At 43.4% G+C, this 17391-nt stretch overlaps 2 protein-coding genes across 2 annotated transcripts in view; one reads left to right on the forward strand and one right to left on the reverse strand.

The window, feature by feature from the left end:
* nedd9 (neural precursor cell expressed, developmentally down-regulated 9) overlaps positions 1–13441 on the forward strand; it is a 28753-nt gene extending 15312 nt beyond the window's left edge. The window contains exons 3-7 of the mRNA XM_080045135.1: positions 8000–8098; positions 8626–8751; positions 10409–11623; positions 11877–11966; positions 12443–13441. Of these exons, the coding sequence (XP_079901261.1) occupies positions 8000–8098; positions 8626–8751; positions 10409–11623; positions 11877–11966; positions 12443–13009 (2097 nt within the window). The 3' untranslated portion in view covers positions 13010–13441. The remainder of the gene's footprint in view (positions 1–7999; positions 8099–8625; positions 8752–10408; positions 11624–11876; positions 11967–12442) is intronic.
* zc3h12ab (zinc finger CCCH-type containing 12Ab) overlaps positions 1–17391 on the reverse strand; it is a 184661-nt gene that overhangs the window by 150080 nt on the left and 17190 nt on the right. The window lies entirely within an intron of this gene.

Raw genomic sequence — 17391 nt, forward strand, 5'->3', positions numbered from 1 at the left:
AATTTGAGTGTGGTGTTCTGGTGTTTTGCAGTTTGTTGTAGCAACTGCGGCTAAAGTTCACTATTTACTGTTGTTTACTTTACAGAAGTACTGGGAAAAACTAAGATTTTCTCAAAGCTTAAAAAAGTCACAGCTATAATATAAATGTATGGTAAAGTTAGAATAATCCAAGAGACAGAACCACCAACTCCTTTAAAAATCTATAACAACACTGCGTCATAGTATTTGTTGACGTGAAATTCAAACCCTGACCTTTGCACTTGGGTCTTGTTTACGAGTCCTACATGTCTTTGTGGAGCAGTATTGATGACAGGCCGTGAGCGTTGACTAATGCTGCATGCGGTGTGGATGGAGCTGGAGGGGAAAAACAGCCATTTTCTTGTCATCAAATGCACACACACACACACACACACACAGAGATGCACGTGTGTTTCCCAAATGATTATGGAGACAGATGCAGGCTTTCCTGGACTGATAATCCCCCTCTCATGTTACTCTAAAGCCTCCCGCAAAGAACTGTGTGTGTGTGTGTGTGTGTGTGTGTGTGTGTGTGTGTGTGTGTGTGTGTGTGTGTGTGTGTGTGTGTGTGTGTGTGTGTGTGTGTGTGTGTGTGTGTGTGTGTGTGTGTGTGTGTGTGTGTGTGTGTGTGTGTGTGTGTGTGTGTGTGTGTGTGTGTGTGTGTGTGTGTGTGTGTGTGTGTGTGTGTGTGTGTGTGTGTGTGTGTGTGCACGCTCTCGTCTCGCACATATCCTCCAGACTGCGTCCTCTCTGGTTTTGCGTGCCAACCCTACAGTGCAAATCCTAGATTGGCGACTAGTTATTTTCTCTTCATGTGGTGTGGGGCTCTTGGTATAAAAAAGGCACACTGAGGTTTTGGCTTTCTCTGCGCTCTCTGGCTGTTTGGTTTTGATGCTGCGGCCTCGTCCTTGTGTGACCCTCCTGGGAGAGTTTGCTACACAGCTTCACAGCTACCCACCCACTGCAACTGCCACCTCCCCCTCCCCCCTTCTTCAAGGCCTTCAAGCTGGGACCCGTGTGCATGGGACAGATGCCTGTGTCTCTCTCTCTGGCCACACAAAGAGCCTCCTCACACGGAGAAAACCTTGTTCCGCCTTTTTATCATTACTGCTCTCAGACAGAGGCCTCTGTTTTTCATCTCAAAGTCTAGATTTCCCTCTTTCTTCTTCTGCTCTGAAAGGTGTGTCCGTCTCACTGCATGGGCTTCTCTCTAGTGTTCAAGTTTCCGCTGTGCTTCCCCCTCTGACTCAGGCGCTGAGGTCACAGTGTTCAAAGATGGGTTGGGTTCAGGGTTCAAAGATCTCCGCCCGCCTATAGCGCCTTATCTGCTCCTTCCAGACGGCCTTTTCATTCACCACTTCCTGAATCACGAGGGTCTTGCTCCTTCTATGGGCATTTCCTGTCATTCCCTGTGTCATACGCATACACCCAATCTTCTCATTGGTGCCATAAAGAGGTAGAGTGGGTGCTAACAAAAGAAACTGCCCCGATTGCTGTTTACGGACAATGAGGGTGTGTGCCCATCTACCTTGTTAGAAGTCCCGTTTTGGAAGTACCCAGGTTATATGTGTGTAATGAATGGCTTGTTTGTTTGCCTCAGACGCACATATTTTCTCTTGCCTAATCAGGCGCGTGACAATCGCAGCACCAGATAAGTGAGTTATTCCTTCCCGTGGCAAGCCAACTCCTTCAGACGCTTGTCTGCTGGCCATTGTCGCGGTTGTGATGAATCGCGGGCCCATGAGGTTTGACCGAGGGGGCAAGGTCATAAATCAAGAAGCTGTGCTGCGGCGTGCACTGCATACCGACAGGACTTTCTCCCCTCCAAACGTTTAGAGCGGAGGACGTGATAAACGAGCAGACGTAGGAGGAGAGAAGACAGGAAATGCTTTTGCCCTGAAAACATTTTTTAACAGCTCGGCCTGTGAAGATGGCAATTACCGAAAACCCAAGTTGACATTCAAATTGCATTTTATTTTTTAAGCCAACCAGCTGTGAAAAACCTTAGGAGAATCGTTGTAATTAAAAAAGACAAAGAAAAACCATTTCAGAAGCTGCTGGAGCAAGTGCATTTTTGGCATTCTTGGCCATACTCCCAGTTGTATGACGGGTAATGTTGGCCTGCGTTTGGTCTTGATATTAGAAATATCTCAAAAACGATTGGATGGATTTCCATGACTTTATGGTTTTGCCTACTACCTACATTATAAATACAACCAGCTGTCCAAAACCTTAAGATATTCATTATAAAAACATTTCATTTAAGAAGCTGGAGCAAGTGCATTTTTGGCATTTTTGGCCTTAGTCCCAGTTGTATGAAGGGTAATGTTGGCCTGTTGTTTGGTCTTGATATTCAAAATATCCTGTTCCTGTTAGCTTAAGTTGCCTGCACTAGCATCTAGCTCAATAGCATGTGACTGTATACTAGGCTTTAGGTCATTTCTTATCTCACTTTATCCTCTTTTCTTTTCTCAGAGGAACGGTCTCATGATATTGTATTTCCTAGAAAGCCAAATGCCAAATGTCAGACACTCCATTAAGTTCCCTACAAATAATCATGCCCCCGGATTAAGAAGTCACTTTGATCAGAGAAGATGAAGGATGATCCTTATTCGTGCTAGAAATCATTGTGTTCTCCTTTAATGCTCCTCATTAAGCCCCGCTGTCTGTTTGGGTTTTTTAGCCGATTGGACGTGTTATGAAGACGGCCGAAAGCCTCCCGGGAATAGTGAGTTAATTACCTGCATTAATTAGTTTGGCTCTTTAATGGGCTTCTGCCACTGCTCCGAGCGAACGTTATCGAGCAGTTCTTAGCACAGCGCTGCGAGAGTCTTGTTTTGTACTGTGATTCAGCAAAGCAGGGAAGGGCAGGTTACTACAGAGCAGACACACACACACCCTACATTCAGGAAATTCAGTCATACAAACAACCCTCATAATATATACATACATATGTGTTTTTTTACGATTGTTAAACAGCCCTTGTAGGGACAGGCATTGGGAAAAGGCAGTTGCTGTAAATGCTAAGACGCTGTACATTTGTTGTCCAAGTTTCTATATGGTAGCATCGGTGCCTGTCAAATAAACTTGAAATGAAAGCATTTGTGCAGCAGCTGGTGGTTCCGTTTTTGTAGTTTCTCTGCGTCCTCATTTAAAGGTGAACCTATACGTGCGTTGTGCTGACAGAGCTAGAGGTAGAAAAAAAGGGCGCGCGCAGGTCGACTTTGTCAGCATCCAGATAGATGGATAAGGGCACAATGAAGGAGATGAGGAGGTGTGAAAAAGGACACGGATGGATGAAATTCAATAGAGTGCCACCGCGATGGCGACATCATTGTAACTGTGTTTTATGAGCCGACCTTCTGGTGAGCGGCCTCGTTAAGGCTTGTTGATTTGTGTCAGCGGACCATTAGCGGGAAGGAAGTGATTCTGGGCGCGTGTTTGTAACCGATAAAGAAGGTGTGAAGTGATGTTTTTTGATGTGAAATTTTACCACACATTGGTACCATAACTCACACATACAGGCAATGGTGCAGAAATGATCTAATGTCCGGGCAGGGTTAAAACATAATAACAATATCGATTATGATATATTTTTTTAATATCAGTATACAGATGTTTTAGTGAGGTGTAGAGCTCACACAAAACGTAGTGAAACTTTTTTTAAAGGACCTGAGGGTTGGAGCAGACCCCAAGTTTTCTGGAAGTTTTTGAAAATATGTGGTGCATTCAAACTGGCAAGCCAGCCACCTTTAACCATTCAGTGCGCCATTCATCAATAGAAGTATTTGATGATTGAACACACAGGAAGCCAGTGCAAAGATCAAGATATAAGATATAAAGTGATTCACTGTGTGTAGTATAATAGAATGATTCACAGTTTGATTCTGGAGAAAGTTGCTGAAACAATTCTTCATTGTTTAAGTTCGGCCCTGCAGCACACATCGGGGGATTTTCAACGCGCTGCTCATCGTTACATCCAAACCTGAGACAGAATGTAACAAGCTTATTATGAGGTAGTTGTTGACGTTATGACGACAGCTCTCAAAATGACCCTGAAGTAAATCTCAAAAGACATACCTGCTAGAACCTGAGCCTTCCAGGATGCTAAGCAAACACTATGTTGCAGAGAGAGAGAGACGTGAGTCACTCACCACAGCCTTAGCAGCGTTAACAAAGCATCTATTTGGCTCCTCGGGGCACCAGTTTCAACCTGATCCCTCTTTAGCCTTGTCCATGAAGGAATCCTTAAGAGCCTATAGTATCACCTGAGATGTTTGCTCAGTCTACCCGGTTCCTTATGATGTCATCGCCCTCTAAAAGGCCCTTACCACCACTGCTGTCGTCGCCACCGCACTGCTAGAGCCAACCTCATTGGACGTGGCAAATATTTACCCACCAGCAATTACAGCAGCGCCGGGCAACAGCCTTCTGGGTAAACACAAGGCGGAGACCGGGGCAGTGTGCATCTGGCTGGTTCTGAGAGGAGGCAGTGATGGGACACAGTGTTACTCAAAGCCAATGACGTTTACCTGTGGAAAAGGGAAAAGGTCACGTAGGCCTCTGACAGACAGACACCTCGCTGCCATCTGCGTGTGACAGCTGAGGCCAGACGACCGCTAATCGTCAGCGCACAGGCTCTGAGGCTCGACCCGCGGGGACGGAAGCCGGGCTGAGGTGACCTTTTACCAGGCAACACTTTGTTGTTACTGAGTGAAAAGGCCCGCTACTTACCTGCTGTCTGGTTACAACCTTTGAATTTAGCAAATTAGATAAACTAAACATATAAAAGCTAGCTATGTAGCTCACAAGTCCTGCAAATAAAACTTGAGCAACTAATGTACTTTAAAAAAAATCACATCTCGGCATTGTCGTAGAAATTAGAATCAGAAAGTCATAACTCAGTCAAATCTAAACACAAATACATCATATACAGTATATACATTTATATTCAGTGGGAGTTACACTCTCCCATTGTATCTCTATCTACGATGCCATCTCAAGTAAACTTCATAAATCGGTTTGAAAAAGAGGAGAGAGCTTGATTATCCCCCATTAACAAAGTAAGACAACAAATATGTGAAGGTTTTTCTTTTGTTCTTAAGGCTAGTTAATGTAACTATTGGTGATAAATACTTATTGCCTGTCTGCGTCTGTCTATCTCTCCAACAATGGTTCAGCTTTGTCGTCTGTTAAGACACATACACAGGCGATAAGTGTTATATTTGTAATGCCCCTTTACTGTACTTTACTATAGAGTAGAAGAAATAGCAGTAGACTAAAACATCCTTTTTCTGTTTTAACAGTCTGAAGTGTGCGAGCGACGGTGCGTGAGAACGGCCCTAAAGCTTTGAGGCTATTTATTCCTCCGATGGTTTATTTCCGAGTGCCTGTGTGACGCATTTAAAGCCATCGGTGTATGTTACATTGCTGACCCCACAGGCCCTGCTGGAGTGATGTATGCACGGACTGGAATGCCAACAATGAACACCTTAAATCACCGCAGGGTTAAGGCTCAGATTGGACTTATTATGAGAACCATATGGACTACCGTTAGTCAGACCGCGGCTCGAATGAATGGCATTCCTTCCCATACTAGGCGTGCGCTCTTTTTCCGTCCCTCTCTCTTTCCCTCATTGTTACCCCTTTCTTTTTTTAAATATAAATCTCTTCTCATAAACCAGCCCCCCTATTCCTCAGAAACAGTTATCCCGTTCGGAGTTGGCTAAGGTTAAGGCTCCTACTGCTCATGCTCAGATAAATGTCTCAGCCAGTCTTTCCCCCCTAGGATTGAGACAAAGCAGCGAGGCATTTAGGGGCACAAGGATGTTTTGAGAATTCACAATTGTGCCCTGCCGGGACGTTTCAAGTGTTTGTGTATGTATCCGCTAATGTTTCTTGAGGCCGAAGTTCAAACATTTTGCACACCAGGGAAAAATGTCTGTCTAGTTTACATATCAAGCTTCCTCCAGATTTAGGTAAATTCTTTTTTAGTGGACAAAAATACATAGCCAAAAATAAAGCCTTAATTAGGTACAAGCATTTACATAATTGAATACTCACTCCTAAAGGTCGGCCTGCAACGCATAACACTGCCTTCCAATCTCACCTACTTTATAATGAGCTCTTCTATCATACCCTGGTCCCAATTCCAGGTTGGTCCATAACATACCCACTTGACACACATGTGTGACAGCACAAAATGGAATAGATATAAGTTATTTCCTAAAGATTAAATGCGGGTGCTCTCATCTCCCATTATGTTTTAGGTGAAGTCAGAATTTCTATGGAATGATTTATTTTATCATCGCACACACTGTACAGTAGGGACAGGTAGGGGATCTTAAGGAGATATTCACTGATTTAGACAAAAATTGTTTTTGACAACAAGCATTCTCCAGAATTGACTCCAACTTTAATTTGTAAAAATGAATATAGGGGAAACACTGCTCCACAGCACGAGAGATGGTATTAGGATAGTGACTCACAGTGACTCATAAGGGGATACAGGGGCCCCAGGGACCTTACCCTCTGCTCAGGCGTATGGTTCCTATTTTAGAGGCCCTGTTAATGAACCCTGCTCCGGTGTGGCGATAGTGGTGCGTGGGGGCAGGAGAAGACATTCCATGCATTCCTGAGTCCGTCTGACGCAGCAAGAGGGTCTGCAGCTTTAAAGAAAGAGGGAGGGGGGTGGAAAAGACTGGGATTAGGAGGTGTGGAGGGACTGGTAAGCATTGACGGGAAAAGAGGAGGGAAAATGTGATTAAAATAGTTAATGGGGGCAAAAATGTCACGGCCGTAGGTGAAGCCAGTAATGTGTTTTGCCTGTTTTTTTTCCCCCTAAGCAGTAATCACACCATTACTCCACACCAGGGTGTAAAATATCTTAAAAGGGTGTATTAAATCCTACAGCACAAGATGCCTGGGTTTATAACAGGGCTGTTCATCAATATCAACGACCTCAGTGATTACTTCACCAGGTTCTTTTGAGATTTCTGGGTCTCAAAACTCTACAATCCGGGCCAGCACTGCGACAAAACTGCTTCTAGAATAAAACTTTTTTAATTTATAAAACTTCTGCCATTCAGATGAAAAAGTCCTTGCTAGGTTAAAAAAAAATGAAAATGTTTCTTGCCGTTTCACAAAGTGCTGCTAAAGTTTGACTTTTGCTCAACCATTCATTTAATGTATCATTTGTTTTTTGGTTAGTTTAACTGCATGATTTGTGATCTTGTCTGTTTTCCTATGGAGCCCTTGACATTTTCATTAACAAAAGAAGTTCGGTAAAGTGTGGCTTCTGAACTGTTGGTTGGACAAAACAAGTAATAGATTGATTGAAAAAATTATCAATAATGAAAATAATTGTTAGTTAAAGCCCTGTTATTTAGGTATTTTTGCCTTTTATGAGAATCTGAATCCTGTTTATTGCCAAGTATGTTATCTCATAAAAGGACATTGCCTTGGTATTTTAGTGCATACAAACTCATACGTATATCTGTGAGCTGTGCAGTATAAAGACTAATATTTTACAAGGAATAGTCCAAAAGATGAGCGTAAATGTAACGTGGGAATTATAAGATCTGATAGGAAATGGTCCCAGGTCTGTAGCTCCAGGTTTGTGTTTATCTCATGGTTTCCTGAGTTTTTAACAAATAGCCTTAAAGCGGGAGGATGTTGGTCGGTCTGTGTTGTGGGAACATTTCCGCCTCATCTGTAATCACGAGGAATGAAAAATACTCAAGAACAATGGAGGACAGATGTACTGAGGGCTGAGAAACGTATTTTTCGATTCCTCTGAATGTCTGGCACATATTGCAGAAATTGACAATAAAGTCGACTTGACTTGACTTGAATGCTGGTTGGCTTAACGAGAGTATGTTGTGAGGAGTATTTGTCTTAAGAACTGCTGTGTGTACCAGTGTGCCTTTTGCTATACAGCAGATCTGATGGTGTGTGTGTGTGTGTGTGTGTGTTGGGACAGGTGGTGACCCCGACCAGAGTGGGACAGAGCTACACCTTCAGCCCGGGCCAGCACAACCAGCAGGATGTCTATGACGTCCCACCCAGCAGATCACAGGGGGTAGGTGGTGTCTCATGTTCACACAGCATGTACACTTAACCACTATGACCTATTACAGTGCTAACCCCTAGGGGGGTCGCGAGACTCAGAGGGGGGGTCGCGAGATGCCTTTCAAAAAGCTAATTCAGTGTTAATTAAAATGTCACTTGAACACATTATAGTACACGGTTAGGCATTTATAATAGCTAATACATCAAGAATACAAACAATTCAAAAAGTCAACTGCAACTGTCATTTACCACATATCTTGTTCTCTGCACTGACCTATTTTCTCTGAAATGCTCCTTGACAATTATAGTTTTGTCTCCGTCATCCCTCCTTCAGCTGATAAACTACTAGACTGAGTCCCATATTAAAAATAAAAGCTAGTTTTATGGTAGAACTACAGTTATCTTTCATCGAACACACTCCGTTCATTATTCAAAACAAAGAAACTGTATGTTTGTGACTCATTCTTTGTTTTAAATCTGAGGTTTTTTTTCCATCACGTGGTGTCTTTATCTTTAGCATTTCTTTCATGGTTTCAGGTGTATGATATTCCGCCCGGTCAGATGTTTCCAGCCGCCAGGAACCAGGGAGTGTACGACGTCCCCCCGTCCCAGATGGACATGAGGTCACAAGGCGTTTACGATGTTCCCCCGTCTACACAAGGGGTAAGACAGAAAAACATGGACAGCTACTTGATCCTCCACCACAATGAGAGGGCACATCACTCAGACACTCCATTCCCTTCAGTCAAACCAAGTTGAATTAAGGAAGTGGTAGCCGCTCTCGACCATAAAATGTCGTTCTATGTTTATTGATCCAGTTTCTAGTATTTCCACTAATTGTGTGCAATAAACGAATAATACGTCAAATGTCGGATTTATGACATTCTTGCGGCCGCGCTAAATGATAGCTTTGCTTGCCAATAGAGTTTAACCAAAACTCCAAGAGAGTACGGTTCAGTGACTGCTCTCTTTCAATAGCATTAAAAAAAAATTAAGTCAAGGACATAACTCTTCACTTTCCAGACCCTCTAAGATTTCACCAGACTTCAAGGCCCGACCAGGCAGAGCGCCATCAGTTTGTTTGTAATAACTTAAAATATGCCGGGACCCGTTATTTGCGTCGTTCTTAATTACAGCGCGGGGGCTGGCCCGTCTTAGCTGTAAAAGAGTTCAGCATTTCGGGGGTTGATGGAGATCACTTACAGGCCACCATTTTATTCACCCATTCTGCTCTCTGTGCCGCGAGGTTAAAGCCTTGTTGTGCTTTTGACTCTATAGTCTGCAGGAAGGAATCAAAGAAAGAAACTTTGAGGTTTTAAAATATCTGCACGAGCCCAGAAGCTCTTTCACTTCCTCAGTGACTAACTGTGGCACTATACGACAAACGACAAGCTGTTGACACCTCCACCTCCTCCCTGTCCCCGGCGCCCAGTATGTGCGCCCGGGACCGCCAGCTGCTCGGCTTCTACTCGGAGCAATGCGAGCAACACTTTGTCACCCTCCTCAGCGCGGTCGACGCATGTTTACATCTACTCTTAGAGGGTTACAATCGACTTTTTCTAGTAAGCTGATTTCTTTAATGTCATAATCAGAAGAACTCTCCCTCTCAATCCAAAGTTCAACGAAAACTGTTGCCTCTGCACTAAATAAGTAGCCTCTATAAATAAGTTGGTTTGTACCACTCAACTTTAGTTTAATTCACACACATCGCACGGTGAGAAAAAGCTTGGCTATCTCTGTCTCTGGATTTGGTTTCTTAAACAGTTAAAATAAGAAAGCTGTGGCCTCTAAATAAGGTTGAGGTCAAGGGGGATCTGATAACTCAACCGCTGATGTTATGCAGATATGAAATGACAGTGAATGTAAACATGTCTTCTAGTTACCTGCTTGACCTGATTTCTCTGATTAACCTGGTGACTTAAGTGCATATTGTTCCCAGTACAAACCTAAATTATGCCTGTAGCCTAAATTTTAAAACAACAGTGTAAAGTTTGATGCCCAAGTGAGCAGAATTTAACTTTGTTAAAGTGCCATTATATCTGGAGATTAGGCAGGTTTAATGGTGTCACTGAATAAAAAATACTTTGTTACTGTATGTGATTTTGACAATATTCAAGATCCATTATGCCCATGTTTTATTGCTTATTATACAATCATTGATGTGCAATTATTTGAAGTAAAAAGTCCTTCATTTTAGCACTTCTTCTGGGTGTTCATAAGAAACATGTTAGTGGTTGATATTTTGTAAAAAAAAAAACGTGTGAACATTAAATGTGTTACATGAATTAGAGTGTGAACCTAACGTTATCCTTGCCTGCAGGTCTACTCCGTGCCTCCTTGCCGGTCCAACGCCGCCCTGCAGGAGGGGAACTACGACTTCCCTCAGCCTCTCAAACAGAAACAGAACCAGGAAGGGATCTACGACGTCCCTCCACCGGCCCTCACCACCAAGCCCACACAGCCCTCACCCAGCCCCCAGTCCCACTATGACTTCCCCCCCAACATGGAGCCTTCTGTCCATCACCCACACCCCAATACCAACGGTAACAACGAGGGTATTTACGACGTACCTCCACCTGCCCTACACTCGGGGGCGGGCTCTCATTCGGACGTGTATGACATCCCGCGGGGCATGCAGCAGCAGCAGCAGCAGCAGCAGCAGCAGCCCTCCAATCACAGAAGCTCACCTAACCCTCCTAACCCAAGCCAAGGCGTTTACGATATCCTCCCCGCTCAGGAGTCCCGGGCTGTAGCCGACGTTACAGACGGAGTGAACCGCCTGTCTTTCTCCAGCACAGGCAGCACACGCAGCAGCATGTCCACCTCCTCGTCCTCTACAGGCTCTGCCTCGGAGGGACGCCTGGCCCTGGACGTAGACACTGCCGTCCAGAGGTTGTATCGCTTACAACAGGCAGTCGAAGCCTCGGTCGGGGCTTTGCACGCCATGGCGGCCTCCCCTCACTGGAGGACATTTCCCTTTATGGAGCGACACGCCAACGACGTCCGCACAGTGCTGGACCGGGTCAGGGCCGCGTTAGGGGACTTTGTAGTCTTTGGGAGGGGTGCAGCGGCAAACGCAACAGCTCTGTCAGATTCAAGCCTGCACTGTAAGCTGAGAAGGCAGCTAGGACGCTTGGAGGATTCGCAGCACATTCTACTGCAGATCTATCAGATGTTTGAGAACTGTAGCTGGGCCCTGAATGCCTTAGCGACCTCAGGAAAGCACCACAATAAGACGGATGAACTGGATCGCTTCGTCATGGTCTCCAGGACGGTCCCCGATGACGCCAAGCAGGTGGTGTCCACGGTGGGCAGCAACGCAGAGCTGCTGTTCAGGAGGACGCACATGGACGGGAGCACGCCAGACGAGAACATGATCCACCAACCGCTCACCTCACCGACGTCAGACAATGACAACTACGGAGGCCCGACCAAGCCCTTCCCCGTGCCCAGCAGCCAGGACAAAGACAACATGAACAACAGTGAGAAGTGTGTGAAGAGCTGGATGGAGGACTACGACTATGTTCATCTACAGGTAAATACTGGCTGGACTAACTGGTTTCAGGTCTTTAGGTTGTTTTATTGTTTTTCACAATTTTAAATGTACAGAATGAACAAGATTACAAAGGAATATAGTGCAGAGAGAGGCAAAAACATTTCCCTTTATTTTCTTTTTTTTCATGGATCTCTACAGTATAACCAGAGTATAAAGTCATGTAGCGATGTATCAAAGGTCAAAACTAAAGTAAGTTTGGATGCCTTTCTCACCTCCTCTTGTTTTTCCGCAGGGCAAAGACGACTTTGAGCGTCAGCAGAAGGAACTGCTGGATAAAGAAAACATTATCAAGCAGAGCCAAGTCCAGCTGGGACAGGAGCAGGTGAGGATTTCACTTTCTGTTACACACAGACGGTGTCACACTGGTGCAGAAACTGATAGGATTGTTATCTCCACATGATTATCAATCATAAATATTTATATATTCATAACATACTAGCAGATACACACAGCTGTTGACCTTTTCGGTCTCATCTGTGAGACAAAAGCCAGGCCAGAGGGAGTTAAAGATTTAAAGCCCTTTTTTTTGCAATCCCGTTGGCCCCCCTTTAGTTATTCATATTTTATTTTATAGACAAAATACTTAAGACATAAAACTATCGAAAATATGCCCCTTTTTTTTTTTTTTTTTTTTTTTACTTCTGGACATAATTTGCTATCGTACTGCATATGAGAAAAACAATCAGCAAACCTCTGCTGGAATTTTAGCTTGAAAACTGACATAGCAAAGCATTTGAATCTTCTCTGCACTTCCACTGACCCTGACCCTGTATCTCTCCCTCTTATCTCTCTTCACAGATCAATCAGTTCAAGAAGCTGGAGCAGGATGTGATCAAGCCCGTGGAGAACGACATCACACAGTGGGTCTCACACCAACACTCTGGCATCCTAACCTCTCCCCCTCCCTCTGACACCTCCACCTCCACCTCCACCTCCTCCCTGTCCCCGGCGCCCCGTGTGTGCGCCCGGGACCGCCAGCTGCTCGGCTTCTACTCGGAGCAATGCGAGCAACACTTTGTGACCCTCCTCAGCGCGGTCGACGCATTTTTCGGCTGCGTGGGCGCCGGGCAACCTCCGCGAATCTTCGTAGCGCACAGCAAATTCGTCATCCTCAGCGCACACAAACTGGTCTTCATAGGAGACACTCTGTCCCGCCAGGCTTCCGTACCAGAGGTGGCCAATAGGGTGATGAACTCCAGTAACGTGCTCTGTGATTTGTTAAAGACTGTTGTGGCGGCGACCAAAACGGCCGCGCTGAATTACCCCAACACCGGCGCCATCCAGGAGATGGTGGACAGAGTCACCAACCTGTCGCACCACTCGCAGCAGTTCAAGGAGCAGTTGCTGCAACTCGCCAACTGTTGATTGCAACCATTTCGCTCCAGTGCATTTCAAGAAAAGACTCCATGTGTACATTAATCCAGCCTAAATATATATATTTACATTATATATATAAATATATAAATATTGCTCTTCTTCATCTTTATGCCTGTTATTATGGATGGTGTAAATAGTCTGTTCTGTAAATATTTGCTCTATTTTTGTTTTAGATTGTTTTATATCATGGTATGAATTATTCTATGTAGATGCAGCATTGGTGTCCCTGTAGGATTGTGTAGAAATTTTTTTTCATAACATTCCCGTCGCATATTATAAAGCACCTTATGAGATGTTTGTTCAGTTTTACATGTAGGCTGTCGTTGATATGTCTTACTGCTGGGTGTGACAGTAAAAGCTCCGTGTACATTATGTTATGTTGTGGATACGTGTGTGGTTGTGTGTGAGTGAGTGTGGAGATCTCCACAAAGTAAAAGATTGTTCTTAACCATTTGACTGTGTCGTTTTCATTTCTCTAAGGGGACCGTTTTAGTGGAGAAGTGGACCTAACTTTTTTTTCTAAATAAGACAGGATTTATTTTTTGTCTAAGGTCGAGAATGACTTTAACGGTCTCATGTGAAGCTTGTATATTTAGTTTTTTCAACCACATATCATGTTCTTCTTGAGCTAACAGAGTTACAAAAAAACCTTGAATTAGCCATTTTTTGTCAAACTAATCTACTATTTTGAAGGGCCTTTAACTGCATGTCTTCATATGCAGATAGCGTATGCTTAGCATCATGTCAAGCACCGGCAAACTATCGCTCATATTATGCACGTATACATTTTTTATATTTTATGGGGCATTTAATGGCACCTCACGGTCAGATGAAGGTCGAATATTTAAAAACAGGTGATGGCACCATTTCAATTCAATTCACATGGAGTTCATTTATCCAAAGCATGACCTGGCAGTTCATAAATAGCTTCGTTAGCAAATAAAATATTGCAGGCTGTTGTAGTTATTTTTAGTCCAACATCATGTCAAACTCAATCACGTCCTCCTGAAGCTCTGCAGTAGATTTGTGGATGTCAGTTTGTGTCTGATCACAGTTAGTTGTACCTTCTAATATTTATAAGGGTTCATTCAAAGATGGAGGCATTTTCAGCAGAATATCAACCATGACACACAGAGTAAAATGTTAAATTAAGTTAGGGACAAGATGCTTCAGAATATGTTCTCTGGACCATGAGAAAAATGTTCTTCTGCTATCAGCTGCAACACATTTTCTCTGCTTTAAAGTGTAGTGAATTGATCAAATGTAAAGGAGCGTCTTATGTAACCGAGTCTTGGGAACGTAAAGTTGGAGGTTTTGGTTAGTGTAACTAAGTGTAGGTTGTAAATATAGGCCTAGACACAGCCTTTTGTGTTCTACCTGCAACCTTTTCCTCTTTTTCATTATAATCTGAGTGAAATATAGCGTCTGCCTTTGAAAGTAGCTGCTTTATAGACAGATTGATGGGACATGGGTGTAGAAGAAATGTCCATTACCACAGTGTTACACACAATGAGAAAATGCTCCATCTTACACACACACACACACACACACACACACACACTGGCCGACCGGCACTTCCAAGCAATCAGGCTGCTTTTTATTATTCACAGCATTCCTCTCTGTCTGCGCTCTCCAGGGAGACGAGAAAGAAAAGGAATTTGCAATGGCTTTATAAAAAAAAAAGCTTTCCCATTTAAACCCAAGCTGCAGACAGACACGGTAAATCAGGAGATGTCGGGTCCATTTTACAAGTCTATTTAAGAGACATTCTCTGCTAATCCGCCCTGCAAAGACACAGCAGAAGCAGTGAAGATCCAGAGTTATTACAAACCAAACAAATCAATCGATGGAGAAAAATGCTCTGTAGATGAATTCACAATGAAATTATCATTAGTTGCAGTCGAATATAAAATAGCTCAAAATGAGCTCCACCTTAACTACAACAGTAAAACCCTGCTTTTTTAGTAATATATGAGTATAGGCTAAGTATAGTATATTACTTAAAGTCAATTTCCTGTGGAGGACTTTTACCTTCTTAGCACTTTTTCTTAAAGCTATAGTGCGTAACTTCTGTCGCCCCCATGACGCCCAGCTTTTTTCTCAGCAGTAAAATCAACAATTGAAACATTTCGTGGGTGCTTCTTGGGCTCCTTCTCCAGTGTCTGGGGCGACACTAGTTTGTAAACAAGGCCACTGAGAAATACAGAGAGAGTTTTGTGGCGCTTAATCAACTTTGTGTCAACTCATTTGGCAATGGCTTGAATGTAACCGACATTCATTTATATGAAAAAGTTACATACTATAGCTTTAAGAATCTGAATACGTTTCTTCACAACTGCGAGTAATGGCACCTCAGGACATTGTGTGGTTCCAAACAAGTGAGAAAAATATCTCCTGTCTGATTAATGACTGGGACCTGGCTGGGGGAGACATTGGTGAATCAATGAGTTATTTTGGTCCTGGCAGCTTTAATGCATCCATCAAGCCAGGAGAGGACACACAGTCCTGGACCCGTCTGTGTGTGTTTTTGTCTGTCTGTCTGTCTGTCTCCGGGGGCAGCGTGCCAAACACCTCATTAATGGCTGCCTTTGGTTTACCACCACTGAAACTACAACTATACGCAAAAGAAGGTGCTGCAGAAGCCAAGAGCTGAAGCTGCATTTTTAACCTCAATCCCCCGGAGCAGTTGTCTCTCCTCGCTGTGTTCCCGATGAGATACTGTCTGGTGGAGCTGAGAAACAGCAAACAGGTGTCTGGGTTCTGGGACTGCTGAGATGGAAACTTTTGCAGTGATAAACAAGAGATCAGCTGCTCACCTGTGTCTGCAGAACGCACACACAGTGAGAAGGTCATTGGAGAGGTTAATGTGCACTTCTTCAAGCCAACAGCAGGAGAACATAGAAAAAGCTAGATATATTTTTATTCCTTTAAGTTGGAGTCAGTGATTCTGGAGAATGCTTGTTATCAAAATCACTTTTGGTCAAAATGAGTGAATCTCCTCATGATCAGCAACCTTTACATACTGTGTGTGCGCAGTGTTACTACACAGCCTAGGCTCTGTAAACTTACATGGTGGGTCCCCTTTGTTCACATATCAGTTTACATTAAAGGTACATACAGTCGCTGTTTTAAATGCTTTGGGAGGAGAGAATAGTTTCAATGTTTGATTTCATGTTCAAAATATAAAAAGACAAGGTTTTGTATTTGCTGTATTTGGATTTGTGTTTTGGAAATATTACTAATAGAATAATTTGATTAATAATGTAATGCACTTTGACTTTTCTTTTATTTGCTTTTATGGAAACAAAACCTACATTTTCTAAACGAAGAGCAAAAGCAGGGTCAATATTATTAAAAATGAATCTGCTCAAATCTATTGACAGTTTTTGAATGGTGGTAGTGTTAGAACAGATGTTTCTGGGAGAACATCATAGAATGAACAGTTTACATTGATGTCATTTTTAAATTGAATAAGATAAGAACTTTTTGGTTAATATCTGTGTATGGGATTTTAAAGGAGCTGTATATATAGCAAAAGTTAGAACGAGCCCTGTAGAGTCTATGTCATTTCCTTGGCTTACCACAATCATTTCCTGTAAAGTATTTGCAGGCTCTGAAATTACAGCTTGGTCGCTCAGCGGGTCCTCTAGGCCCCAGCTGCAAGAGGCAAGACACACACTCAACCTGATCTGAAGGAGAGGTGGCATCGTTAATACGAATAAATCTGTGACTGAAGGTTTGCCCTCAGAGTCAATTTACAGTAAGGGCGGTTTTCTTTAATTTGCTGCATCTGTTTCTAGTCGATGACAGACGGCGCAGGATATTCTCCATATTGGAGTCAATACCGCAGAGAAATGTATCAATTACTGCACTTTAAATATTTCGTCTTTGCATTTAATTACATTCACTTTCTTGCAGTGAAGGAAAAAGTACTTACCAGCCAGGGGCGTGCACTCACTCTCTTAGGGGCAAGGGTGAAAATTTAAAAAAAGGGCCCCTTCACCAGGTGAACAAACGTGGACCCTAAAAGGGTTCGGGATACCCCCTGTGTGCATGCTGACAGCCCCCAGATATAAGAGTGAATATTTGTTTTTGCTGAATTATGTCACACACGAGCACACATGCATGCAGATGCCCAAATGCCCTTCTGATGTGACCTTAGGGCAAAAATGGAGCTTGGACAGGTCCCATTATTCAGATGAAAAAAGAAAAGGTAGAAGGCCAGCATGCAAATATGAATTTGTGAACGCTGATTCAGGATAGTTTGTGCTGCTGTCATGAGTTAAATGATCATGTGAGTTGTCGAAAGTGTTGAACATCACAAAACTATCTAACAAACCCACAAGCTCAGTGGAAAATACATCTGAACT

The sequence above is a fragment of the Ammodytes marinus genome (genome assembly GCF_949987685.1).
Source record: "Ammodytes marinus genome assembly, chromosome: 17".
NCBI classification, from domain to species: domain Eukaryota; kingdom Metazoa; phylum Chordata; class Actinopteri; order Uranoscopiformes; family Ammodytidae; genus Ammodytes; species Ammodytes marinus.